General features: G+C 35.6%; 1 protein-coding gene across 1 annotated transcript; it reads right to left on the bottom strand.

The window, feature by feature from the left end:
• Positions 1–11: 11 nt before the first annotated feature.
• LOC128232802 (E3 ubiquitin-protein ligase DTX1-like) lies at positions 12–27,971 on the bottom strand. Its single transcript, XM_052946539.1, has 9 exons — positions 27,770–27,971; positions 19,396–20,293; positions 6,537–6,592; positions 6,177–6,269; positions 5,201–5,265; positions 4,795–4,941; positions 4,263–4,424; positions 3,717–3,806; positions 12–2,047 (listed from the first exon to the last, which is right to left on the bottom strand). The coding sequence occupies exons 1-9, from the start codon at positions 27,963–27,965 to the stop codon at positions 1,808–1,810; spliced, it is 1,947 nt and encodes a 648-aa protein (XP_052802499.1). The 5' UTR covers positions 27,966–27,971; the 3' UTR covers positions 12–1,807.
• Between the last annotated feature and the right edge of the window lie 20 nt (positions 27,972–27,991).

Raw genomic sequence — 27,991 nt, 5'->3', positions numbered from 1 at the left:
TGGAAAAACACTACCTTTATCTTTTTTATTTTCAGCAAGTATATCACATTAAGTAGACCATTAGTAGAAAAAGAGCAATTTCATAATAGAGTATTTCAGAACTACATGGCGTAGACACTAACAATATTATAACTTAAGATATTAGACCTAAAAGAAACTATAAAACAACACCATTCATGTATGCCGGTTACAGAGTTAGCAGAAAATGGACATAACATGCTTTGATCAATTCTCATCCTATTGATCTGAGGCTTCATTCATAAAGCAACTTAAGTAAAAAAAAATATCTTCATGAAAAATTGCCTCTTTTATATGTTTAATTTAAAGAAAAATAGCATTGAATATTTAAATAGCATGAATGTTTGTTCTCCTCAAATATAAAAATAAGCAAGAAAATGGTCTATTAAATGCTGGCATATGAATGGACTGTACGAAAAGTAAATGGGACATAAAATCATCTTATTTTCTCAAATATATTTAAAAAAATCACTATTAAGATTCTGCATCTTGGTGAAAAATACCCAACTTACATAACCTCTACTTTTCATTATTTTTCATGTGCATTTGTATTTGACCATTTTCTTGCTCATTTTTATGTTTTTGCTGAACAAAAGTTTTTTTATAAAAAGATAAAAGGCAATGTTCCACATATAATAATTCACTAAGATACTTAATAAATACAGCCCCAGGTACGTTTGAATGAAGATATACACTTACAACGGCTATAATAATGACAACAGTAGTTCTAAGTGTATTAACATACAAAAAAACAACCCAATGTATGTTTTACATATTTGTATATAAAGCAAGAAGTAGATGAAATGTGATGTAAAATTAAAATGTTAGTTTCTCTCCCTCGGACTAATAAAGGCTGACAGAAACAGAAAATGTGTGTTAACTAACTGGAAAACCAAGTAACATACAAAGTCATGCACTAACATGCATTTTGTAATGATTCACAAAAATGTGTCAATTGTAAATTAGAAAAACATGCACTATACATTTGTTTAAACAATAAATATCCAAACACACAAGGTTTAGTGAAAACAATATGAACTTCATCAAATAATTCATAATCACTGCTTAGTACAGCCCGCTTGAAGAAGATCATTCTCGTAATATCATCAATAAACTGAAGGTACACAATCCTGTATACACTGAACTATGTCATAATATCAATTGAATATATCAATTCACTCAAAATAGTTCCTTTCAATTAATCACTAGCATGTTGAGAAAAAAACTTTGTTAGACAACTTTCTCAAAGTCTGGTATGTGTATCAAGCCACATATATACATGTAGTAGCCTGTGTGATAACATGTGCGATACATGTACACCAATCACACTCGAGACATACACTGCAGCTGATATCATTTCAGCTTATATACATTTTGAAGAAAACCACATAAAGTAAAGAATTTATCTAAAACAGACACTTACAACAAAAGTTAACTGCAGTAGTAACAAATATTGTAAAATATACCACAGAATCATATTTTAAAATACAGACTAATAGAGAGAAAGCAATAGACAGCTTTATTACTATCACATTAGCTGTCAAATAACAACAGAAGCTGAAATTATGACATATCTCAATTATGATGATGTAGACAGAAGCAAGAAAAGCACTGTCACTTTGTTCCATGATGATAAGTTGGTAACTTCTTCAATATTTTACCTGTGCAAGATGCAGTGAACACCACCCCTGCCACCCAAATTATACTCTTCAGGCAACAAAAATTTGCATAAATTTACATAAAAAATATTTAAGCAAATAACCAAATTCAAAATATTGCACATTATCCTTCAATCAGCAGGGCCTGAGTCGGCAAGGTCACTCTCAGTGACCCCATGTACAGCGAGCTCAGCCAACAAATTGTCCAGGTACTTGGGGTCGGGGAAGCCATGTTCCCCGTGGTTGCCGTGCAACTCGGTCTTATGGTGGATCTCATTCCATGTGACACTGTGGTCTCGACCTGTCGTGTGTGATCGTCCAATGGTGAATGTCAACCGCCGCTTCCATGCCACTATCAACAACTGTAAAACCTGCAATCAGTACACAAATAATATTACAGCTGTACTTTTCTTCATAGTTACCATTTATGTCCTTCAACTCAGAGTTAAAACGTCTGCGTATTAAGAGTCTACAAGGCATCTTCAATAGATCTTATAGCTGTATGTGGTTTTCATCAATAGTGTTCAAATCATTAAATACTTCAAATACTGGGATCCACACTCTGACAGTGAAAGCACAACACTGTCATCACCCCCTCGCATCAGCTTAAGGGTTTTCTTTTTTTCCAAGAATTATACATCAAATATGATAGTCATTGATCCCAGAGGACTAGAAAATAAAAAATTACAGTGTTTATGAAGTTTCAACATGAGTTAGACTCTTCAATGATAGAAATGGAAGCACAAGACTGTCATTATCCCCTAGCATCAGCTTAAGATTGGTTTATTTTCAAGAATCATTATGAAATTGATCCAGAGGACGGGAATATAAACAAGAGGCCCAAAAGGGCCTATGCTCTACTGGCATGGCTTTTGTGGTCATATCAATCCAGAGCATGTATGTATGGGTAAAAGGCAACAGACATATAGTTTATGTTTTGTGTTTGGGTTACCTGAAAACGTAGCACGTTCAACATCTGAGCCCAGAAAGTATTGTAAGCAGATTAGTTGCATGAACTATTTTAATATGTGCCAAGTAAAAGTCATCTGACAAAAAAAAATGCTTTCAAAACTGTACTCATAGTAAAATTTTCTGTAGTTTTAAAAGTTAAAAAAAGTTGGTCAAAAGGTCAAAGTCAAGGGCATCCTAGGACAACATTGATCAATGATCAAACATTCACAATCAATTGTGCTGAGATGGATGCACGAACACACAAAAAGATTTTCAAACCTTTCCAGATTTATGTTTACCAAACCTGTGAACCCTGGGTGTGGCCAGTAATGACACCAGGTGCATAACTTAAACATTCACAACCAATTTTGTTAAGATGAATGCTCAAACTACAGAACTTAAGCTAAAAAATGGCCTTTGGGCTTTCAACAAGAACAAGGCAGAGTAATTCACAAAATCAACTGCAGAAGCAAAAAGCAAATTGTCTCTCAAAATCCTAGACTTGCAAATTGTCTCCCTTAACTCTAGACTTGAATTAACATATACATGTAAACTTGGCTAAAAATAGAATTTGCTCATGCAGACCTGGCTAAAAATAGAAAGCATTTCTTTAAAACTTTCATGGCCCATAATCTAGGCATTCATGGGCGGATCTTGCTGGTTTTCGAAAGGAACCAAGCTCTAATGGATATCTAGATACTGTACAAGTTTCATAGAGATATAATCAAAACTGAAGACTGTATCGTGTTCACAACCAATTGTTTACACAATAGCATTTTTTTATACTATCAAGGGCCATAATCTAGGCATGCATGGGCAGATCTGGCTGGTTTTCGAAAGGAACCGAGCTCTAATGGATATCTAGGTACTGTACAAGTTTCATTGAGATACAATCAAAACTGAAGACTGTATCGTGTTCACAAGCAATTGTTTACAGACGCACGACCGCACAGACGCACGGATGCACATACTACGTACACATTACCATCACATAAGCTCTTCTGGCCTTTGGCCAGTAGAGCTAATAACTACCGTGGAACTACTTCTACCAGAGTACAAAAACATTTTAGCAAAGGCCAAACTACTAACCTTTCTCCCTTTCTCATTGTCAGGCAGGTAGCCGATACGTGGAAAGGCAGTCAGGTAGTACCTCTGGCCCGGGGCAGGGTGCTCTGGACCCTGAAAGTCAGGAGAGTAGATGTACTTAATATATTCATTCTGTATAACAGTATATACACTCCTTACATGTATATTACTTATCAAATAGACTTCATTAAATTTTGTGTACCTCCAATGTCAATGACAATTTTAGCATTGAAGATCTTATTTAAAGTGGGGTTTTTTTTATTAAAGAAATCTGATATCATCACAGCACACAAAGACCAATGCATTTTTCAACTAGTAGTTTGTCCTTTATCCGAAAAAATTATTTTCTATTGACACATTTATAGAATGACTTTATTAAAAACAGGTTGTGAATTTTTTTTTAATATACATGTACATCGATTTTAAGATGGTCCACAATTTATATAAAAGTGTAATATAATAAAAATCATGACTTTGAACTTTATATTAACATTAAATAGAATGCATAAAACCTCAAATACATTTGCCAAACAAAACCTGCGATCCTACCTGAACTCCGGGCTCTATATTGTAGATGATCTGTATAGTTTTACAATCAGGGTGTCCAGCAAGGGAGTGGGGGATCACCTGGTAATCCATTTCACCCCGCGGGCAGCTACCAGTCTTCTCCCCATATATAGTCTTACACGCTGGGCACTGGATACATCCATCCTGGGGAAAGACAAGTATTCACCATGATGAATACACAAAACCATTTATTGGATCATTCATAAGATCATTGATGCCAGATATTCAGTCAAGTTGTTTTATTCAGAACCAAAAAACTTGGTATTTTTATTATTACTTCCACTGCCAAATAACAGAAAATCCACATCATCTACATGAATGTAATTGGGTGCCATTTACTTATCTACAACATTTAATGTTGTTATGATCTGTCTCTAGAATTACACCAAGCAAGGCATATAATGTTATCTTATTTGTGAAAGTTTCTCTTCAATATTGGATAAATCTTTGTGGATAAAAATTAACAGTAAAACATTTGACAACACGTTTTCACAAATCAATTTAATAGTCATACCTTGGGACCGCTGTCATAGAGGGCTGTGAGACATAGTTTGTGATACATGTGGCTGCATTTCTCAAGCTGAAGGACCACCCTGTCTTCCGGCCCTCCCACCCCGTGACCTGATGCCTCACTCAGTCTCTCGTAACAGATGCAGCAGTCCTGTGGGAGGTTAAAAGGCAGATTCTGATAAAAGGTTGTATTTTTCCCCCAAAAAATAATCTCTCAATTTGCAAATATAATATTATTCAGTGATTGTTCTAAACATTTACATTTACTTAGAATAAGCTACAATTTTTTACTCACAGAGTGTAATAAGGTACATATTTTATAGCAATACAGCAAGAATTTCAGGAAGAGTAGGGCAAAATGAAATGTAAAAATAAAGGAAATGAGTCATAGAAAAACCTGAAAATATTACCTCATCTTTCGGTGCCGCAGCAACAACTGTCACATATTTCTTCAGGATTTTCTCCGCAGACATACCTAATAGAATGGAATGTAGAAAAATCACAGGATTTAATGTTAGTCAACTGGTGCATAATGCCATCTTATAATACCATCTCTAACCATTTAACTAAATATATATAAAATGTAGGCTTTATCAAGAGAGCTGTGGTGCAAACACTTGTGCTCGTCTGTTGTTTTTTTCATTTAAACAATGAGCATTACTTGACAATTATTAAAGCAAGAGTTATGGGCCAAGCTTAGTGTTTGTGTATTCCTATTGTTTCTGGCAAAAGGTGTACCAAACTTGGAAAAAAAAAGTTAATGGGTAAAGTTGAAGTTTTTGAATGCAGACGATGACCATCCAGACATCAAGGCTATGACAATAGCTTCAACTTTTTGCTTCAAAAGTAAGCAAGCTAATTAAACAAAGTAAACTAGAGCTATCAAAGAAGCGATGACTATCCCCGCAGGCCACCTTGACACAGCATGTTTATGCCTGACTTTATTGAAATATATCATAATTGATGTTTACAGATTATATGAAGGGAAATAATTTATTTGCCACAAGATCAATCTTAATTCTTTAATATAGCGGCAAAATCAAGCGACATTATTCAATCATGCACAAAGAACTTGACCCAGCCATGTGAGTGACCTTAACCCAGCCATGAAAGTGACCTTGAGCAAGAAGGACTGGGATTTTGAAATTCAAGCATGCATGGCAGTTATGGACTTGGACATGAACTCTTTATCATCAGCAAAGCTTTAACTCCTCCAAAACTGACTAAGTTCTAATATGTGCAGTGACCTTGACATTGAAGCTAGAGACCTAGGTTATGGTCCAGACACGAACTACTATCATTAGTAAAGATAATATAGCAAAACTGACAAGTTCTGAAAAAATACTGAACATCTATTCAGGACAAAGTTAAAATGGTATAACTCACCAGCGCTGGCAGACTTCTGTTTTGTGGATTTTTCGTAGTTTAGTATTTTGCCAGCAGGTGGAAACTGTGAGCCATAACCAGCATTTCGCTGACCTTTAATAACATAAGATATCAATGTTACCTTTAATACCATCAAGCTTTCAGTGTAGCATTGGAATTTAACGTTCTTCAGATGCATAATAGTAACTTGCCTCCATCAGAGCATATAAGTTTATATATATGAAAAAGATTTACATAAATTTTATTATCCTCAGTAGTCTATTAAAAGTCCCTTTTCAATGGCTTGTTATTCCATGTTGGATAATATTACCTTTTGCCTTTTACTATACTAGTGTAGCGTAAAATAGGTATAAAGTTTACCATGTGAGGCAGCATTTGGCTGTACACGGCTAGAACTGGAGCCCCCAAACAGACTTCTGGAATACGAGACAGATAACTTGTTTCACATAACAGAAAATGATTGTATAACTTAAAAATTATCATAATAAAGATACAGGGGATGCAAATGTTTAAGTAAAAACCTGGGGGCATCACGATGAAACCAGTAAAAACTTGGGGTCATGGCGACAAAACCAGTAAAAACTTGGGGACATAGAGACAAATCCAGTAAAAACTAGGGGACATCGATGGCGACAATACCCGTAAATACTTGGGGACATGGAGACAAATCCAGTTAAAACTAGGGGACATCGATGGCGACAATACCAGTAAATACTTGGGGACATGGAGACAAATCCAGTTAAAACTAGGGGACATCGATGGGGACAATACCAGTAAATACTTGGGGACATGGAGACAAATCCAGTAAAGACTAGGGGACATCGATGGCGACAATACCAGTAAATACTTGGGGACATGGAGACAAATCCAGTAAAAACTAGGGGACATCGATGGCGACAATACCAGTAAATACTTGGGGACATGGAGACAAATCCACTAAAAACTAGGGGACATCGATGGCGACAATACCAGTAAATACTTGGGGACATGGAGACAAATCCACTAAAAACTAGGGGACATCGATGGGGACAATACCAGTAAATACTTGGGGACATGGGAGACAAATCCAGTAAAAACTAGGGGACATCGATGGGGACAATACCAGTAAATACTTGGGGACATGGGAGACAAATCCAGTAAAAACTAGGGGACATCGATGGGGACAATACCAGTAAATACTTGGGGACATGGAGACAAATCCAGTAAAAACTAGGGGACATCGATGGCGACAATACCAGTAAATACTTCGGGACATGGAGACAAATCCAGTAAAAACTAGGGGACATCGATGGCGACAATACCAGTAAATACTTGGGGACATGGGAGACAAATCCACTAAAAACTAGGGGACATCGATGGGGACAATACCAGTAAATACTTGGGGACATGGAGACAAATCCAGTAAAGACTAGGGGACATCGATGGCGACAATACCAGTAAATACTTGGGGACATGGAGACAAATCCAGTAAAAACTAGGGGACATCGGAAGCGACAAAACCAGTAAATACTTGGGGACATGGAGACAAATCCAGTAAAAACTAGGGGACATCGGAAGCGACAAAACCAGTAAATACTTGGGGACATAGAGACAAATCCAGTAAAAACTAGGGGACATCGGAAGCGACAAAACCAGTAAATACTTGGGGACATGGAGACAAATCCAGTAAAAACTAGGGGACATCGATGGCGACAATACCAGTAAATACTTGGGGACATGGAGACAAATCCAGTAAAAACTAGGGGACATCGGAAGCGACAAAACCAGTAAATACTTGGGGACATGGAGACAAATCCAGTAAAAACTAGGGGACATCGGAAGCGACAAAACCAGTAAATACTTGGGGACATAGAGACAAATCCAGTAAAAACTAGGGGACATCGGAAGCGACAAAACCAGTAAATACTTGGGGACATGGAGACAAATCCAGTAAAAACTAGGGGACATCGATGGCGACAATACCAGTAAATACTTCGGGACATGGAGACAAATCCAGTAAATACTAGGGGACATCGATGGGGACAATACCAGTAAATACTTGGGGACATGGGAGACAAATCCACTAAAAACTAGGGGACATCGATGGGGACAATACCAGTAAATACTTGGGGACATGGGAGACAAATCCAGTAAAAACTAGGGGACATCGATGGGGACAATACCAGTAAATACTTGGGGACATGGAGACAAATCCAGTTAAAACTAGGGGACATCGATGGCGACAATACCAGTAAATACTTGGGGACATGGAGACAAATCCAGTTAAAACTAGGGGACATCGATGGCGACAATACCAGTAAATACTTGGGGACATGAAGACAAAACCAGTAAAAACTTGGGGACATCTATGGCGACAATACCAGTAAATACTTGGTGACATGGAGACAAATCCAGTAAAAACTATGGGACATCGATGGCGACAATACCAGTAAATACTTGGGGACATGGCGACAAAAGCCGTAAAACTTGGGGACACCAGGCAACAAAAGCAGCAAAAACATGGCGACAATACCAATCAGCATGAGAAAGAACAGATTACTGAGAAACAAACAGTGGGGAATTTTCATCGATGGTCAACTTAAAACAGTGTATGGGTGTATTATAATTTATTTATTCAAATCAATGTTAATAACACTGACGAAAAAAGAAAAAAGTAAGTATGTAAATTGCATACTTAGGCTGTTATGGGAAATATGAAGAAGAACATAACATTGATTATTTTTATTTACATTGTTGCTAATTTTTTTATTCCCTTGCAAGTATTATTTACAAAGAAGAATCACTATGCACTGTCAATGTGTAAAGGTGTGAAAAACTGCCTCTGTCTTACTAGATAGTTTCATACCAATAGTACAAACTGGTGCAATGACAGTGCGGTTTGTCCCATAATACCATCTGTGCTGACGGTGTTGAAATTATATATGTACAAAATAAGCATATGCTTTTACAATTCGTGATGATGATGACATTTAATTTGAAGGCTTCAAGGGCAGCAACATTGGGATGACATAATAAAATTGTTGTTTATTGATTATGTAATACAGTATGCAATTAATCATTCTTGTACTTTATACAGCATTTGCTTTTGTTATTCAATATGTTTTATCATTTATATACATGTGCTGTACTTAGTGTTGTGCTGATGATCGATTATAATCGACAATTGATAGGAAAGGCCTACATCGGCGACAATCGACAGTGAAATTTGAACAATCCATTATAGAAACAAGGAAGGTAACTACTGCTGACTAATTTTCTTTTTCTACTTAATGCTAGTTAATGTTGAAATGTTAAGGTGTTTAACTATGTTAAGTTATCTAGTCAAATTCTTAAAAAGTCAGTATTCACTTCAGTACCTTATTACAAAATTTCTTTGTAATTTAACCGCTAAAGGATTAGTTTTCAACTTCTCATGTTTGTGGTTTAAAGGTAATTTTTTAAAACATGTTACCATTTAAGAATTCAGTTTTTTCAGTTTTCTAAAAGGAACTGTTCTTGTAAAACATATGGAATATTCAACTACTTGTTGCACTTGTTACTGACTAATTATTAAAAAGAAATTGATATCTTTCTTTGTGTTTATTTTACACATGTATACAATACTAAATGTAGGACAAAAATTAGAGCCTGTGGTCTCATGTTCTGTGAGGTAACTTGTAAACACTAAAAGATAGTTGCGTTCTCGATTAATGTGTAACTTAAACAAAGGAATGAACAAACAATATTTTAAGTGCACATTGGTGCTAAAAACTGGTGCATGTTCTGTATCTGTATGCCTTAAATATCATGACCAAAGATAATGAAATAATGATTAAATGGATTAATAATTGGTTCCGTAAACTGATTATCAATAGCAATATTTCTGTCCCATTCCCAACACTAGCTGTACTATTTAAAAACTTCTGCCGTTTTCACATTTCAATGAAATTTGCCAAAACAAACATAGTGGATGCCGATTTTGAGACTTTTTCACTGCATCCTATCTATGGTTTCAAGTTTTTTCCCCCAAAATTTCTCTCATTTTTTTCTCATTTATTTGGAACATAGATATTATAATAAATGAATAACAGTTTTGCCTACGTCCTATTCAGAGCTTCTAAAAACCAACATTTCGCTTGTCTGGACCAATTTTGCCCACGCTGGATAGATTTCAGTAGCCGAAAATGGTTAAAAAATTGTTCTGAAATTTGTTCATTTTTAATATTTTCGGTCCAAAACCACTAAGTCAGATAAAATTGTAATACACATACCTGGTTTGTCATTCACACATAAACAAGACAACCAAATAAAAGTGACAAGATAACCACTACAATGTTGACAAATTTCAATCATTAATCGTGTTTATAGTGATACATAACACCTGGTATTCGTCCACATATGTCTATGTCTCAATCTTTCCTTATTTTTTATATAATAAAGCTTTTAGATTTTCTCACAAAACTAGAAAGTCACACAGTGACAAATTTTCGATAATTGAGCAGTGTCAAAGAGTTCAGTAAAGCAACAGAACTGAGATCTGAGAAGGTTAAGGTGATGATAGTTAAGAAGGGGGAACTGTTAAAATCCTATTAGAAATGTCAAAACACACTAAATTAAAATAAGAATATTGCAGAAAAATGAATATGAAACAAAATATTATGAAGAATTAAACATTATGATTTTTCAAAGAAAAATATATTTTTTTTATAAAACTTGAGCAAGAAATTGTCCCACGGTGACATATAATTTGATGTCACAGTGGTCCAGGGGTCAAGACCTTGTGAAGGATTCCAGAGAATCAATGATCAAATCCGGCATTGCATGTAAAACTTCATCTTTTTATTTCATTTTGTCAACTTCTATTTGTTTTGTTTTTTAGAATTAATTTTTTTTCCTATTTACATGCTTATAAAAGTATTTTAAACATGTCAAAAATGTTTTATACAGTGAATACTTCAGTACCACAGCTTAAGGACCTTAAGTTTAACAAAAGAGCATATTAAGAGCAATTCAAACTGTACAATTGATTTCCATTAACTTCCTTATTCCATGATATTATATATGATAGGAATACAGTTTTAAATATCCAATAATTGAAATTGTGCATTAAAAGAAATTGACCTAAATTAAATAAGAAACAAAATTTACCTTATCGATATTTTTTTTTTCCACATGTTAATTTCAATATCCTCATAGAAGTGAAACGTTATTCCTTTCAGTGCGTATCATTTCTCATTTCCTTATAATTATTTCAATGTAAGCAAGATGCATCTTGAATGTCCAAAATTGCCGACTGGAAGATATTGTCAATAACATCCAATATTCAGGCCTACTACTAGGTCTTACAGCCAGAATATGCCAGGTCTGGAAATATCCACTAATGTATGTCATGAGTATCCTCAAAATAAAAGCAGCCAACCGGTATTACACAAACCACTACAAATCAATACCATCAATTCCTATAACACTTAAATACCATATATATCCTCATGAGGGGTTAACAGTCAAAATGACAATAATGAAAAACAAGGAAAAACTAACTAAGGCTATAAATACAAACATTGTAGGAAATTAAGTGACTGCAAAAGAAAACAGAGGAGATCTCCAATTATCTGTTCAAAAACAGGAAAAAATGACAAATAAACAGAAATTCTTTAGTGAATAACCAAAGGAAAAATTGAATATTCGTGCATTATTCATTGTGTTTTTTTTTATGATGAACAACACTCCTCTAAAAACAAACACTGTCAACCACAGGGCTTGATAAACATGTTCTGTACCAGTCAGAGACTGTTACTACTTTCATTATATATTATAATTACAGATTACGCTAACTCACACTCGATTTTTAAAAATTAAATCAATCATAATACAACTAGAGCTAAAACAGACATGATGAGTACCACTACATGCCTCATTGACACATTGTGTTTTAAATCGTCCAACACTATATATATTAGCTTCATGGACACGATGAGGATGTGACCCAGGATAAATAATATGCCAGGCACTACTTCATACATGCCATATTTCTGAAAAAGAAAGAGGCTTCCCATTGGATATTAATTTTTGACAATGACTAGATGATTTTTGTCATCATTCATCCCTCAGTGTGGTCATTTTTTATTTGCGCTCTACATTGAAAACACAGTTTATTCCAACTATTGTTTCTTTTTTCCCTGAAAAGCTTTGTATTGAGTACATATGTTAATAAGTTAATGTATTGTACAAAGTTATGTTAGCTGGGCATAACATCTGGTCCAACCTATTTTTGTCCCGAGATGACCCATATTCACACTGGTCCAACCTAGTTTTTGACCCAAGATGACCCATATTAACACTCAGGTCCAATCTAGTTTTTGACTCAAGATGACCCATATTAACACTCAGGTCCAACCTAGTTTTTGACTCAAGATGACCCATATTCACACTAGTCCAACCAAGTTTTTGACTCAAGATGACCCATATTCACACTGGTCCAACCTAGTTTTTGACCCAAGATGACCCATATTCACACTGGTCCAACCTAGTTTTTGACCCAAGTTGAACCATATTCACACTGGTCCAACCTAGTTTTTGACCCAAGTTGAACCATATTCACACTGGTCCAACCTAGTTTTTGACTCAAGATGACCCATATTCACACTGGTCCAACCTAGTTTTTGACCCAAGATGACCCATATTCACACTGGTCCAACCTAGTTTTTGACCCAAGTTGAACCATATTCACACTGGTCCAACCTAGTTTTTGACCCAAGTTGAACCATATTCACACTGGTCCAACCTAGTTTTTGACTCAAGATGACCCATATTAACACTCAGGTCCAACCCAGTTTTTGACTCGAGATGACCCATATTCACACTGGTCTAACGAAGGTTTTGACTCAAGATGACCCATATTCACACTGGTCCAACCTAGTTTTTGACCCAAGATGACCCATATTCACACTGGTCCAACCTAGTTTTTGACTCAAGATGACCCATATTCACACTCAGGTCCAACCTAGTTTTTGACTCAAGATGACCCATATTCACACTGGTCCAACCTAGTTTTTGACCCAAGATGACCCATATTCACACTGGTCCAACCTAGTTTTTGACCCAAGTTGAACCATATTCACACTGGTCCAACCTAGTTTTTGACCCAAGATGACCCATATTCACACTGGTCCAACCTAGTTTTTGACTCAAGATGACCCATATTAACACTCAGGTCCAACCTAGTTTTTGACTCGAGATAACCCATATTCACACTGGTCTAACCAAGGTTTTGACTCAAGATGACCCATATTCACACTGGTCCAACCTAGTTTTTGAGCCAAGATGACCCATATTCACACTGGTCCAACCTAGTTTTTGACTCAAGATGACCCATATTAACACTCAGGTCCAACCTAGTTTTTGACTCAAGATGACCCATATTCACACTGGTCCAACCTAGTTTTTGACCCAAGATGACCCATATTCACACTGGTCCAACCAAGTTTTTGACCCAAGATGACCCATATTAACACTCAGGTCCAACCTAGTTTTTGACTCAAGATGACCCATATTCACACTCAGGTCCAACCTAGTTTTTGACTCAAGATGACCCATATTCACACTGGTCCAACCTAGTTTTTGACCCAAGATGACCCATATTCACACTAGTCCAACCTAGTTTTTGACCCAAGATGACCCATATTCACACTGGTCCAACCTAGTTTTTGACTCAAGATGACCCATATTCACACTGGTCCAACCTAGTTTTTGACCCAAGATGACCCATATTCACACTGGTCCAACCTAGTTTTTGACCCAAGATGACCCATATTCACACTGCTCCAACCTAGTTTTTGACCCAAGATGACCCATATTAACACTGGTCCAACCTAGTTTTTGACCCAAGATGACCCATATTCACACTGGTCCAACCTAGTTTTGACCCAAGATGACCCATATTCACACTCAGGTCCAACCTAGTTTTTGACCCAAGATGACCCATATTCACACTAGTCCAACCTAGTTTTGACCCAAGATGACCCATATTAATACTGGTCCTACCTAGTTTTTCATCCAAGATGACCCATATTCACACTGGTCCAACCTACCATTTGACCTGAGATGACCAATTTCACAATATCATGCTGAGAAATATTCCGACAGATTTTTGAAGATTGAATGAACACTTGACGAATTTGTGAAAGGAATTAGATGCAAAATTTTGTCTCAATATTTGACTTAGTTTTAGACCAGGGGTGACCCATATTCATTGTAGTCTTAAAATCTGTTAATGAATTTGGTTAGTCCTTTATATACTTACTCTAAACTATGGAGAAAACAGTAAGGAATGGAACATGTTTCCATTGTCCAATGAAGATTAAGTTCAAGACTGTGTTCAAATGGGTTAAGGGCGATATGTTGAAAACTTAGTTCTTCATATTGATTATGATGAAAAAAATCTTCACTTGCTTTGATTTTTATGAAAAAAAATGTGTTGTTTTTCTATCAATTAATTTTGTGCTTGCTAACTTTCATTTTACCAAAAAACTGAATTGTGTGGCCTTATGGCCGCAATATTCGTTATTTCACATGATATGTCAGTTGACTGGTTTAAGTTAAAGAACAACAACTCTGTTAGTTTAAGGATACTAGGAGGTTTAGTCATTGACCAGTTCTGAATGTTGTTACCGGACTTAATGAGTCATATTTTCAAGTAAAACATGTTTGCATCCTGTTTGAAAGCAAAAAAATAGTCAATTGGATAATATGAAGTTAACAAAGTGAGCAATGCATGTTATACAGATATCCAGATAGCTGCTTAAAGTGGTAACTGATATACTTAAGGGCCAGCCACAATTCAAAAGTGGGTGGGGAAGGTAAAAAACTGACACCTTTAAAAACTTCATGTTTTATTTAGTTTTGAGGAACAATGTTATTTAGGAGTGAAACATATCTTTTTGGTGACATGTTTTAAGGTGGAGTTAAACAAATTTTACATTTTATCAGATTTTGGATCAAAAAGCATTTACATTATTGCGGAAAAGTCTGTAGGAATTTCTACTGTCTTTTTTCCTTGTCAAAATGCCCCAGACTACCTATTCAACTCTCTGAAGAGTTCTTGATGATATCTTGTCAAATAAAAAAGTTATTTTGAAAAATCAACACAAAGCCCCAAGACATTGTTCATTGGGCAGTTCAGATAAATTTGATTCATACACACATTCTTTTTGTATTAAGACATTTCCGGGAATACGTAAATGCTTTTTAATTGGAAATCTCATAAAATATTCTTTCGTAAAAAATGCTCAAGAATCAAAAGTGGTTGTCCAAAATCAATGTCACTTTTGTTACTTCCGGAAATACAATATTTATTGTAATGTGGTAAAAACCTAGAGTAAACTCTGATAAAATTAAGTGAAGTAAGCACTTTTGCTCAAACCATAACAAATTTTCCCCAAATTACAAATTGTGTAATTCATTGTTTATAATTTCATAAAAGCTGTAGTGGATGCAGTCTCACCTGCAAATCCAACAGATCCTGGCTTTATTCATTCTGTTTGTGAAACCTTTATATTGTTTGCATTTTAAGTTTTAATATAACAGGTTATTGAAGGTTAACAACAATTAAATATGCTTTTACATGGATACAATGCTGATATTCTTGTTGCAGTGTGCATCATTTTGCAACTGATGCGCAATAATTATGTAGGTGGTTTGTTGTCATGTTCTTTCTTTATTTAGACAGTAAAATAAAATTGAAATTTACTAACTGTTCCAAAAAGCATGACTAAAGTATCACACTTACTGACTCCAGGTTAAATCATTTCAATGATCATGAAAATACTCTGTCTGAAAAATGTAATACCAAATGATATTATGAACTTTAATTGTTGTTCGGTAGTAAATCGAAATGCTTTAGGCAATAAGAGTCATACTTTCAAACACATACATGGACCATACCATTTTTCAGAAGGTTGCTGTGACCTTGACCTTGAAGGCAGGGACATGGGCCATTTGTGTGACACATTCTCATACTTTGTTGGTCACTTCTGCCAAATAATTTTAAAATCTGACAATGAATGAGTAAGATATGGGCTGTACACAAACAATAATCAGTACCCGTAAGGCTTATATAGCCCAAAATACTATGTTTAGAATGTTGCTGTCACCTTGACCTCGAAGGTAGGGACATGGGTCATTTGCACGACATATCCTCATGCTATTATGGTCACTTCAGCCATATGATTTAAAAACCTGAGCATGAATGAGAAAGATATGGGCCCGGCAGACGGACAGACGTGACGAATATCGTGATTACTATAAAGGCCACTTCATTTTGTGAAGCAGGGGTATAAAAATGAACAGTCCACTCATGGGAGTATCAACTAACACAGCAATTGCGGATTGGGGCATAGACAGTCTGTGTTAATAATTATGGAAATATTGACAGTAACATAGATCAACATGGTAAAGTTATAAAGAATGCTGAAAGAAATGGCAGAGTTATAACAAATGCTGACAAGAGAATCAACAATGAAGGTAGTCACATATAAAACGACGAAGGGAACGTTGTCTGACACTGTAATGATATGAAATACAATATGGGAACATTGAAGGACATGATAGTGCTATGTTATACGACTATGGGAGAATCAATTGACATGGAAGTGACATAAAATACAAAGAAGGTAGTACTGTCAGACTAGACAGTCATAATATACTGCTACAAACGCACCGACAGATAGGGCAGAAGCATGAAATATGACAACAGGAACACATGAATAGACATGACAGTGACATAGATTATTTTGACAGGAGCACTGACATCAATAGACATGGCCCTCAGAATGAACATGACCTTGCGAACACATACAACCTCAGCTGTTACAAGAAAAAAAAGCAAATTCGTTGAATTGAAATCTCCCGCCTGATAAGGCAAAGTTCATGGATTGGAAATGAAAAGTAGGTGGAATATTCCTATATTAACATGTAATATGGCTGCAGAGAAATGGACTGCTATGAACATTGGCTATAAGTTTGAGTTTTTTTGGAATTATTTGAAATAAAAGTTTTGTATATATAGAGTAACATTTTTAATAGATTCATCATTCTATGAATTTGAATGATTTCAAAGTGAAAGTTCAGATATGTCTGAAGTGATAACAGGAAATAGTGGAAAATGACATTTTAAGGTACCTGTTGATCATGTTCACTGTGTGTTATTTTCAATTACAGATAATGACGGACGGACAACGCCAAAACAATATCCCCCTCCCGAAAGCTTCGATTTGGTGGGGGATAAAAAAATCATGAATAGGAGCTTCATGTTGGTGATTTTTGATTTTATTGATTAATTAATAATTTTTTATCACATGTGACCCAGTTTTCTATTTTTTTATCACATGTAACCCAGTTTTAAACATGTCAAAGAGTTCATCATGGAAAACATTCTGATCACATTTCATAAATATTAGACCATACTCTAATGTGTTCCAAAGATTTTTCTAAGATTTGAGCTAGTGACCTATTTTTTGACCCCATGTGGCCAACTTTTACAAGAGGTCCATATTTCATTTTGGGGTACATCCTGACCAAGTTTGAACATAATCTGACCAATCATTGCCATGAAATGGTTCCTGACAAGATTTTCCCTAGATTAGACCTAGTGACCCCATTTTCGATCATATGTGACCCAGTTTTAAAAACTTCTAAGAGTTCATCAAGGAAAACATTTTGATTGAGTTTCATGAATATTTGACCATGTTTGTTCAAAAGATTTTTCTAAGATTTGACCTAGTGACCTAGTTTTTGACCCCATGTGACCCACTTTTACAAGTGGTCGAGATGTGATCCAGGGGACCATTCTGACCAAGTTTGAACATTTTCTGATCAATGCCTACCAAGATATGGTTCCGGACAGACGGACGGACGGATGGAATGATGGACGGACGGACAACACCAAAACAATATCCCGCTCCCGAAACCTTCGATTCGACGGGGGATAACAACAACAGGAACATTGTTGGACACAACAACAACAGTAGCACTTTCAAACACTATAATGACACAAAATATGTTGACGTGAACACAGCACTGACATAAAATACAACATTGAAAACACAGGCTTGCTTTTAACATGAAATCCAATGACATGAACATTGACAGACAAGATGCCAAATCTGAAGACAGGAGCACTAACTGACATGAAGGTGATATGGAATAAGGTTAGGTACATTAACAGACACAACAGTGATATGAAAAGCGCGACATTTTATATGATGACAGGAGCACTGAGGGGCACAACAGTGCTATGTGATAAGTCCACAGGAGTATCAACATACACAGCAGTGGCATGAAATACGACAACAAAACCTTTGACTGTCACTAAGGTGGAATGAATTAAGAAGACAAGAACGCAGAAGGACAGGGCAGTGTCATAAAAAGAACAACTAGACCATTGAGGGACATGACAGTACTTGTCATAAAAAGAACAACTAGACCATTGAGGGACATGACAGTACTTGTCATAAAAAGAACAACTAGACCATTGAGGGACATGACAGTACTTGTCATAAAAAGAACAACTAGACCATTGAGGGACATGACAGTACTTGTCATAAAAAGAACAACTAGACCATTGAGGGACATGACAGTACTTGTCATAAAAAGAACAACTAGACCATTGAGGGACATGACAGTACTTGTCATAAAAAGAACAACTAGACCATTGAGGGACATGACAGTACTTGTCATAAAAAGAACAACTAGACCATTGAGGGACATGACAGTACTTGTCATAAAAAGAACAACTAGACCATTGAGGGACATGACAGTACTATCAAAACTGCTGATGAGAGCAATGAATAACACGGCGATGATATGAAACATTCTCATGGGAATATCAATAGATATGGCAATGAAATGAAAATCAAGGACTGGAGCAGTGGTTGCAGGCATATAATGATATCAAACACTATGATCGTGACCATAGCTTTACTGTTTCTTGTTTCAATATAAAACATAACTCAATTTCTAAAATTAAAAAATAAGCTGTACCAACCGACTCACAATCTACAATCTAGGTTGAGCAAACTACAAACAAACAAGGATTGCCTTAAAGATTTAAAGCATTCTATCACGTCACTACTTTTAAAGTTTGCGCTCAACTAATGAGTTTGTCAAACTTGAAAATTGTTAATCCTAAAGGTTATATATTATTACTAAGACCAATGTATATAACAACATTGAAATTACTTACCCTGATCTTGTATAGCCCATAGCCATGGATGGGAAGCCAGGTACTGGTCCTGACTGGCCACTGCTGCCCACCTGACCGTGACCAAACATTGGTACACCATGACCAATCAAGGGACCACCGGGCATGGAGACTGAGGGCTGGGAGGTAGCAGCATGGGTTTGTGAGAATGGATTGACCCCGGCAGGGTTTGGATACGAATTCGAACTTGCCTGAGGCATCATCTGTGGATTTCCTTGGCCAAAAGTAAGGCCCTGTGTAAGTAAATGTCTCCTTCGTGTGATAGGCCCTTGATGATGAACACTAGAATTTAGGGACGGCAAGAAACTAAAGGGGGCACTCGTACCTGTTGTACCGAACTGGAAGTTTGGAGAGCTGGACACTGAGACAAAGGGTGATGTCTGAGAATTGTTAATGGAATTTGACTGAATCACAGAATTTAGCTGAGTCACTGAAGATGCAGGAACTGTTCCCATGTTTACCGGGTTAGGATTCTGACCAAACACGGATGATGTGGTTGTTGAAGATCTTGTCCTCTTTTGCCCAGAGCTGCTTGGGCCTGGGGAAGTACTCTGTCGTTTAACAGCTGTCACAACCTGTGGTCCATCCAATGGATAGTTTCTGCTGGTAAACACCCTCTGAAGCTTTCTCACACGGCCTGTATGTATTCTAGTCTGTGTCATGTTTGCCAGATCTATGTGATATGGAAGTCTAAACTTAGTAGATCTCAGATCAATGAAAACACGAGGGTTTTTCACAAAGCATTCATCCAGATACTCTGCAACTTCTAAATCAAAGTGACACCAGGAACCCGGAACATCCCCTTCCCACTGCCAGGTGATCCCTTTCGCAATAGGACTAGTCGACGGTACGATGCTACGTCGCATAGCCCTCTGTGTCCCTGAATGAGTGAGAACAACAAATCAGATTGGAATGATAATCCTTTATGCTTCAACTACCAGTATCATCTTTTAGCATATTAGAATAAAGAGATCATGTTAGAAATCAGAACTTATGTATTGTTATGAAACTAGGTATTTACAACATAAAAATGTATAATCAGCAATATGTTACAATGGAAGTTAATATCATCACCTTAGTGCAATAACTCAATAACTGCATATAGAAATAGAAGCAGATATTGCGTTCTTGCACTAAGGTGACATAAATACAGTAACTTATTAATTTAAAACAATTAAAATACAATTAAATTCTTTTATCCAATGTTGAGCCTTAAGGTAGTGACCATGAACTTTAATTCAAATTTATAACCAACAAGAAACACCGCAATGCGAAAAAAAACCAGGTTTTCAATGATGAATGAAGAAGTTTAGGCTTTGTTTTGAGATTCAATTTTAACTGTTTTTCTATTTTTAGTAACACTGACCTTGACCCTAAATGTAATCCAATGAAAGGTCTCCATAAACTCTTCCTATATGTCAACCCTAACTTAAGTTATTCAGAACCTACTATTTTTCTATTTTCAGTAACAGTGACCTTAACCTTGACCCTACTTGACCCCAAACGCAATCCCATGAAAGCGCTCCATAATCCCTATGTACCATGTTTGGTCATTAAACGTTAAACCGTACTAAAATTATTCAATATCATAGGACTGGTATGTTTGACTTACATTTGACTAGCTTTATGTGTTTCTTTGTGTTAAAACCTGGTTAAAAAAATCACATAATGAAGCACATGTCTAGTCAGGAACTGTTTTTATAAAAACAATTCTTTTTGATATCTCGAGGACTCCTTTTATTTGCCGCGTAATAGGGAGCATGGGGTCGGGGCCATCCACATGGGCCCTTACAACATTCAAAAACAGTAATATTCCATACAGTGCATGCAGTTATCAAGTTTCAAAATAACAGTGCTGACAAAAAAGTTTAGATATTTAGAATAGCAATACCTGTATAATGTTGCATGGTTATCGATGTCTATATATTGCATATGTTTAATACATCTGAGTTTGAAATATTTTTACCTTCGAAAGCAAAAGTTATAGAAGCATAGCAGCAGATATAATGCACTTCAAAAGTGCCTTTTTAATGATTGAGATCGTTTTTCTAATTTTAGTTCTCATAATACTTCTGAGACTATGAGTCTTCAAAGAATACATGTATACCACTGATATCTGGACTCTGATTTTTTAGTCAGGTTTTGATTGGCTAGTTTGACAGGTAGTCCACGTCATGTTTATAACAATAATAGAATAATAAACAAGAGCTGTCACATAATGTGAAAAATGCCCCCGAATGTGACATTGACCTATAAACAAGGTCAGTACCGGGTACATGAAAAGTTGATCTTGCCTTTACGTGTCAAATACATAAAAATTATGGCAAGTTATTTTAAATTGCCTCTATAAATTAAAAAAAAACACCCATACTTGACAACCTACGCTCTTACGTCCTTATATTCAGCATTCCATTGTGAATAAACATCTAAGTGTATCTTTCACCTTAGAGGTAGGGACATGGATCTTGCACGCGACACTTCATCTTGGTATGTCGAACACATGTGACAAGTTATTTTAAAATCTGTCCATACAAGAAAATGTTACATCCTGGACACGACAACCTATACTCTATGTCCTTATATGCAGAATTCTATTGTGAATAAACACTAAGTGTGACCTTGACCTTAGAGGCAGTGACACGGGTCTTGCACGCGACACGTCGTCTTCGTATGTGGAACATATGTGGCAAGTTATTTTAAAATCTTTCCATACAAGAGAAAGTTACAGCCCGGACACGACAACCTATACTCTATGTCCTTATATGCAGCACTCCATTGTGAATAACCACTAAGTGTGACCTTGACCTTTGAGGTAGGGACACGGGTCTTGCACGCCACACGTCATCTTGGTATGTGGAACACATGTGGCAAGTTATTTTAAAATCTGTCCATACAAGAGAAAGTTACAGCCCGGACACGACAACCTATACTCTATGTCCTTATATGCAGCACTCCATTGTGAATAAACACTAAGTGTGACCTTGACCTTTGAGGTAGGGACACGGGTCTTGCAGGCGACACGTCGTCTTGGTATGTGGAACACATGTGGCAAGTTATTTTAAAAAAATTCCATACAAGAGAAAGTTACAGCCCGGACACGACAACCTATACTCTATGTCCTTATATGCAGCACTCCATTGTGAATAAACACTAAGTGTGACCTTGACCTTTCAGGTAGGGACACGGGTTTTGCACCCGACACGTCGTCTTGGTATGTGGAACACATTTGGCAAGTTATTTTAAAATCTGACCATACAAGGGAAAGTTACAGCCCGAACACGACAACCTATACTCTATGTCCTTATATGCAGCACTCCATTGTGAATAAACACTAAGTGTGACCTTGACCTTTGAGGTAGGGACACGGGTCTTGCAGGCGACACATCGTCTTGGTATGTGGAACACATGTGTTAAGTTATTTTAAAATCTGTCCATACAAGAGAAAGTTACAGCCCGGACACAACACCCTATACTCTATGTCCTTATATGCAGCACTCCATTGGGAATAAACACTAAGTGTGACCTTGACCTTTGAGGTAGGGACACGGGTCTTGCACGCGACACGTCGTCTTGGTATGTGGGACACATGTGGCAAGTTATTTTAAAATCTGTCCATACAAGGGAAAGTTACAGCCCGGACTTGACAACCTATACTCTATGTCCTTATATGCAGCACTCCATTGTGAATAAACACTAAGTGTGACCTTGACCTTTGAGGTAGGGAAACGGGTCTTGCACGCGACACGTCGTCTTGGTATGTGGTACACATGTGGCAAGTTATTTTAAAATCTGTCCATACAAGAAAAAGTTACAGCTCGGACACGACAACCAATACTCTATGTCCTTATATGCAGCACTCCATTGTGAATAAACACTAAGTGTGACCTTGACCTTTGAGGTAGGGACACGAGTCTTGCACGCGACACGTCATCTTGGTATGTGGAACACATGTGGCAAGTTATTTTAAAATCTGTCCATACAAGGGAAAGTTACAGAGCCGGACGGACGGACGGTGCGATTTTAATATGCCCACCTTCGTGGGCATAAAAATGCTGCCCGTAAAAAATCCTTTAAAATCCACCTTGCTGTCAGTAGTAAAGGTTTTATGACATAAACAAGACAATACAAATACCAACCAACAAATTTTGTTTGATAACAGTGTTTGTATTCAGTATGAAAACATTTGTAAATATACATTCATGTAAAATAAACAATGGAATAACCTTCCAGCCAAATTAAAAACAATTATCAATAAAAGAATCAGTGCCCACTTCTTATAGTAAGAAGAGTCAATACAAAACAAATTACTTTAGTTTTTCTTTTATTACTTCGTTTATTTGTATTTTTTATTAGGTACACACCAAGGTGCGGAGCTTCGGCCAAAAATAAATGAAACAAAAAATTCTGTACTTTGTAAAGTAAGTCCAGTAAAAGTGCAAAATTGAAATCCTGATTAAAGAAAAAACAAAACAAAATGAATTGTAGGTTCGGGTATTCTGTACGGTGCCATGGATATGCAAAAATAGAATGATTATACTTGATTATTTAGAAGAATTGTTGACAACCCTTGAAAATTTTTCAATTCATCACATTATTGCCGAGATGTTGACTTATGTGTGCTTACATGCAAAATATATGAAGGTCCATAATTTGCACTATATGCACAATAGAGTTATCCTACTTGATTAATTCAGTAAGTTGGACGGTTGGGAACACTCGTCTTAAGTTTCAATCAAAGACTTGCTAAGATATTGTGCTCCTAGCGGTGTAATGCCAATGCATTAGGTGAGTAGTATAGCTCTCCTTATTCTATAATTAGTCAAGCTAAAAATATAGCTGTCTTTTAATCAACTCATTTTAATATGAAAATAAATTGTAAACTATTAGAAAAGTTGGATATTCATAAATCAAGCTAGGAGTACGATTTCTGCTCTTTAATAGGTTCTGACAATGATGATACTGTATTAATGTTAGCGATGTATTATCATCTGTTGAATATGATAAACATGTAAGACTTAAAGACAGTTTCCATATTTAAGAAAACACGACCTTTAAAAGTGAAGCATGACATCATTTTTTTCTGTGACATTGTACGTCACCAATGAATGAAATCAAAGTTACATAAGTCAACAAAAAGAAAATTGCATGTTCATGTGGTATCCTTTTAAACCTACATGTATGTACTGATGAAATTCCATGACAAAATCATATACATTTTTTGATAGAACTAGATTATTTTGACAGATGTCTCAATATTGACATGAGTGTTATACTTTGAAGACTGACGCTTCAGAAGTGTGATGAATAATGAAACAAGAGCTGTCAAATGAGTGACTAAGAACCCCAAATTCCGCCCCAACACAGGAATGGCAAACAAGTTCGTTGAAAAGAGGCCATAACTCTGAGGTTATTGTACACTGCATTTCCATTTATCATGCTTAACCAATGTGTGTTATTAAATTAAATTCATTAAGCTTCTGACAAGAAAAAGTAACAAAGGACAATAACTCTGTAGTTAGCTATATAAGAGTTATAGTTCCTGTACACTGCACTTACTCTTATTGTGCTTTACCATTGTATGAAGTTTAATTGCATTTCATCCTTCAGTTTTAAAGTTATGCTCTGGACTAGGAAAAGTAACAAACGGCTATAACTATGCTCTGGACTAGGAAAAGTAACAAACGGCTATAACTCTATGATAAGGTGAAATAGAGTGATGGTTCTTGTACACTGCACTTCATCTCATTGTGCTTTACCATCATATAAAGTTTAATTAAATTCCATCAAGTAATTTTCAAGTTATGCTCTGGCCTAGTGAAAATAAGAAAGGGCAATAGGTCTGTTATAAGCTGGAATAGAGTTATGGTTCTTGAACACTGCACTTCCTCTCATTATGCTTTTCTATCAGATAAAGTTTATAAAATTTCATCCTGTAGTTTTCAAGCAATGCTCTGGACAAGAAAAAGTAATTAAATTCCATCCAGTAGTTTTCAAGTCATTCTCTGGACAAGAAAAAGTAACAAAGAAAAATAACTCTGTAATTAGCAGAAATATAGTGATGGTCCTAGTACACTGAACTTTCTCTAATAATTTTGTGCTTTACCATCGTATGAAGTTCGATTAAATTCCAACCAGTATTTTTTACAGAATGCTTCACACAAGAAAAGTAACAAAGGGCAATAACTCTGTAATTTGCTGGAGAAGAATTATGGTTCTTTTACATTGCACTTGCTCTCATTGTGCTTTACCTTCATATGAAGTTCGATTAAATTCCATCCAGAAGTTTTCAAGTTTAATATGCTGCAGACAAGAAAAATTGCAACAGACCAATCGACCAACCACAGGGTGACTCCAATAATACACCCTCAAAATTTGTATGTCACAGTCAGGGGTATACAAATATAAACAGTACCTAACTAGGCATATGCTGCTTAGCAATAATGCTTATACCAATGTTCAAATACAAATTTGAAGTTTATGGTAGTGTTCTACTTGAATTGTAGGAAATAAGAAATGAGTCCATGAACACAAACTAATTTCGCTACGGTGTCCGCTTTAAGCTGACTATGTTTGAATTGTTCACTATCTAATGGTCTCTTAAAGTATACAAGATAATTAAGTGCTACTTTATTTTACATCTATACTGTCAATCAAAAAGCTATTAAAAAACATTTAACATAAACTTTAGTCTTAACCAATCCAAATTCCTATTAATAACCACAATAGCCAATATCTGAACCCAAATAATGAAGCTGTTGACCAACATCGGTTTTGAAATTGTGGTGCATTCAGCATAGACACACTTTCCCTCTCAAAGACATCCTTAGGTTGAGAAAAATGTACATTTAACTTCAAATCATGAACAAATATACAACTAGTACAATGCTGTTACATGAAATTACTTCTCCACAACATTTAGTATTTATAATTAGATGAGATTCAACTTAAATTGTTTTCAAGTTGTTTTTAAAGCTGTAATTTGGCTATTTTTCCAATGCTGAAAACTATATATTCTTTTCAATTTGAATGCAAAAAGTCCCAATGGATCTTTGGTACGGTATCCATAAAAAAATCCAGGTGTAGTACTGTTGTTAAAACTGTGCCATTTAAATTCAATGTCGAGACAAGGGCAGACTGTTAGGTCATGAAGTGTGTTCGTTTATTTATCAGGAATGATAACAGTCCCAAAATCCCAATCTTGATAATCCTGAAAGTTAAACATGTTTATGAGAGATTCCAACAAAAAATTCAAATGTTTTCCATTTCAATGCACTTGTTAATATTTTTAAAGGAAACTGTTAGTGTTTTATAGATTCTGAAATTATTTTTTTTAATTTCAATTGAAATGTTAACAAACTGCTTGTTACAATGATAAAACATCATCAAAAGTTTAAATTAGAGCTCTATTGTTAACAATTATTTAATGATATCACAAAAAAATTACTGCACTAACAGAATAAATGATGATATTGAAAATTTAATGACTTCAGGGTTGGATTTACAATATAATGATAATCACATGGGTATCTGCCAGTTGATGTTTGTTTTTGTTCTTATAAAAGCAAGTAAAATAACTAAATTATAAACAAAATGCATTCCAACATTGAATACTTGAATGAGTCCCTTTTATGCAAACATCAAGTAAAAAGTCTAAAAAAGAAAGCTCTCAATCCTGATTTTCAAATTAATCCTTAATTTTATCATCCCTTTGAAGAGGTAGATTTTTATTTAACTCATATCTTCATAAAATATTTTAATACACATTAACAGTACCTTTCAAGTTTCAAGAGTGTATTTTTTTATCAAGTCCAACATCAAAATGTTCCTGAATTATTCGCACACATACAAAGAATAGGACAAATATTAGTTGCCATTTTATGATTGAATGACTCTTGAACTATTAGTTGAACTCTCCAACTACAGTTTGAAATTCCATTTTATACTTCTAGAAAGCATATTTTCTTACCATTCCTTTATTTATTTTTTAAATTTAAATTCCACTAAAAATAATAAAATAATGGTTATAGGCTACTTAGAATTATAAGCACACTTTGAATATTTATCAATAACAACAAATAAAAACTGAGGACAGCATAATGTTGCTTAATGTTGTTATATTGAACTTGATTTAGATACTGTCATTTATTGTTGAAAGAACAGAACATAGACCACAAATATTTTAATTTAAAATCATTGAGATTTTAATTAAGTTTCATTCTAATGTTGTATCTTCATTTAATCCTCTGCAACAGAACAACAAATCAAAAGACAACATGTTGCCAACATTATAGAAATCAGCCAGCAAAGTTAAGTTTTTACAATAATGCACTGAATTACAGTGGTGACTGGTGTGTACCTGTTCCAATTCGAGTCTGAATACATTTTTGCAGATCTGCTGTATACAAATATAAATTACGATCCACATCGCCTAACTGAAGTGGGGAAGTAGCTTGTTTGTTTGATTCGAAGAATCCACAAATTTCTGGGCTATAAGGTCTCCACTGGCCATATTCGTTTTGCCATTCCCAAACAACAACACCATTAGTCGCCATTTTCTACTTTCGGTTTATTGACCTAG

Source organism: Mya arenaria, chromosome 4 (genome assembly GCF_026914265.1).
Source record: "Mya arenaria isolate MELC-2E11 chromosome 4, ASM2691426v1".
NCBI lineage: Eukaryota > Metazoa > Mollusca > Bivalvia > Myida > Myidae > Mya > Mya arenaria.
Note: the sequence above shows the minus strand (reverse complement) of the source record. Positions and strands in the feature narration are given on the sequence as shown.

What these genes read in the sequence shown, in the direction of transcription:
- LOC128232802 (XM_052946539.1), bottom strand. Translation starts at nt 27,965, where the DNA reads ATGGCGACTAATGGTGTTGTTGTTTGGGAATGGCAAAACGAATATGGC. An exon ending in TCTATGACAGCGGTCCCAAG is followed by an intron (nt 4,425 to 4,794) that starts GTATGACTATTA and finishes GTCTTTCCCCAG; the next exon opens with GATGGATGTATCCAGTGCCC. An exon ending in ATATAGAGCCCGGAGTTCAG is followed by an intron (nt 3,807 to 4,262) that starts GTAGGATCGCAG and finishes CCTGACTTTCAG; the next exon opens with GGTCCAGAGCACCCTGCCCC.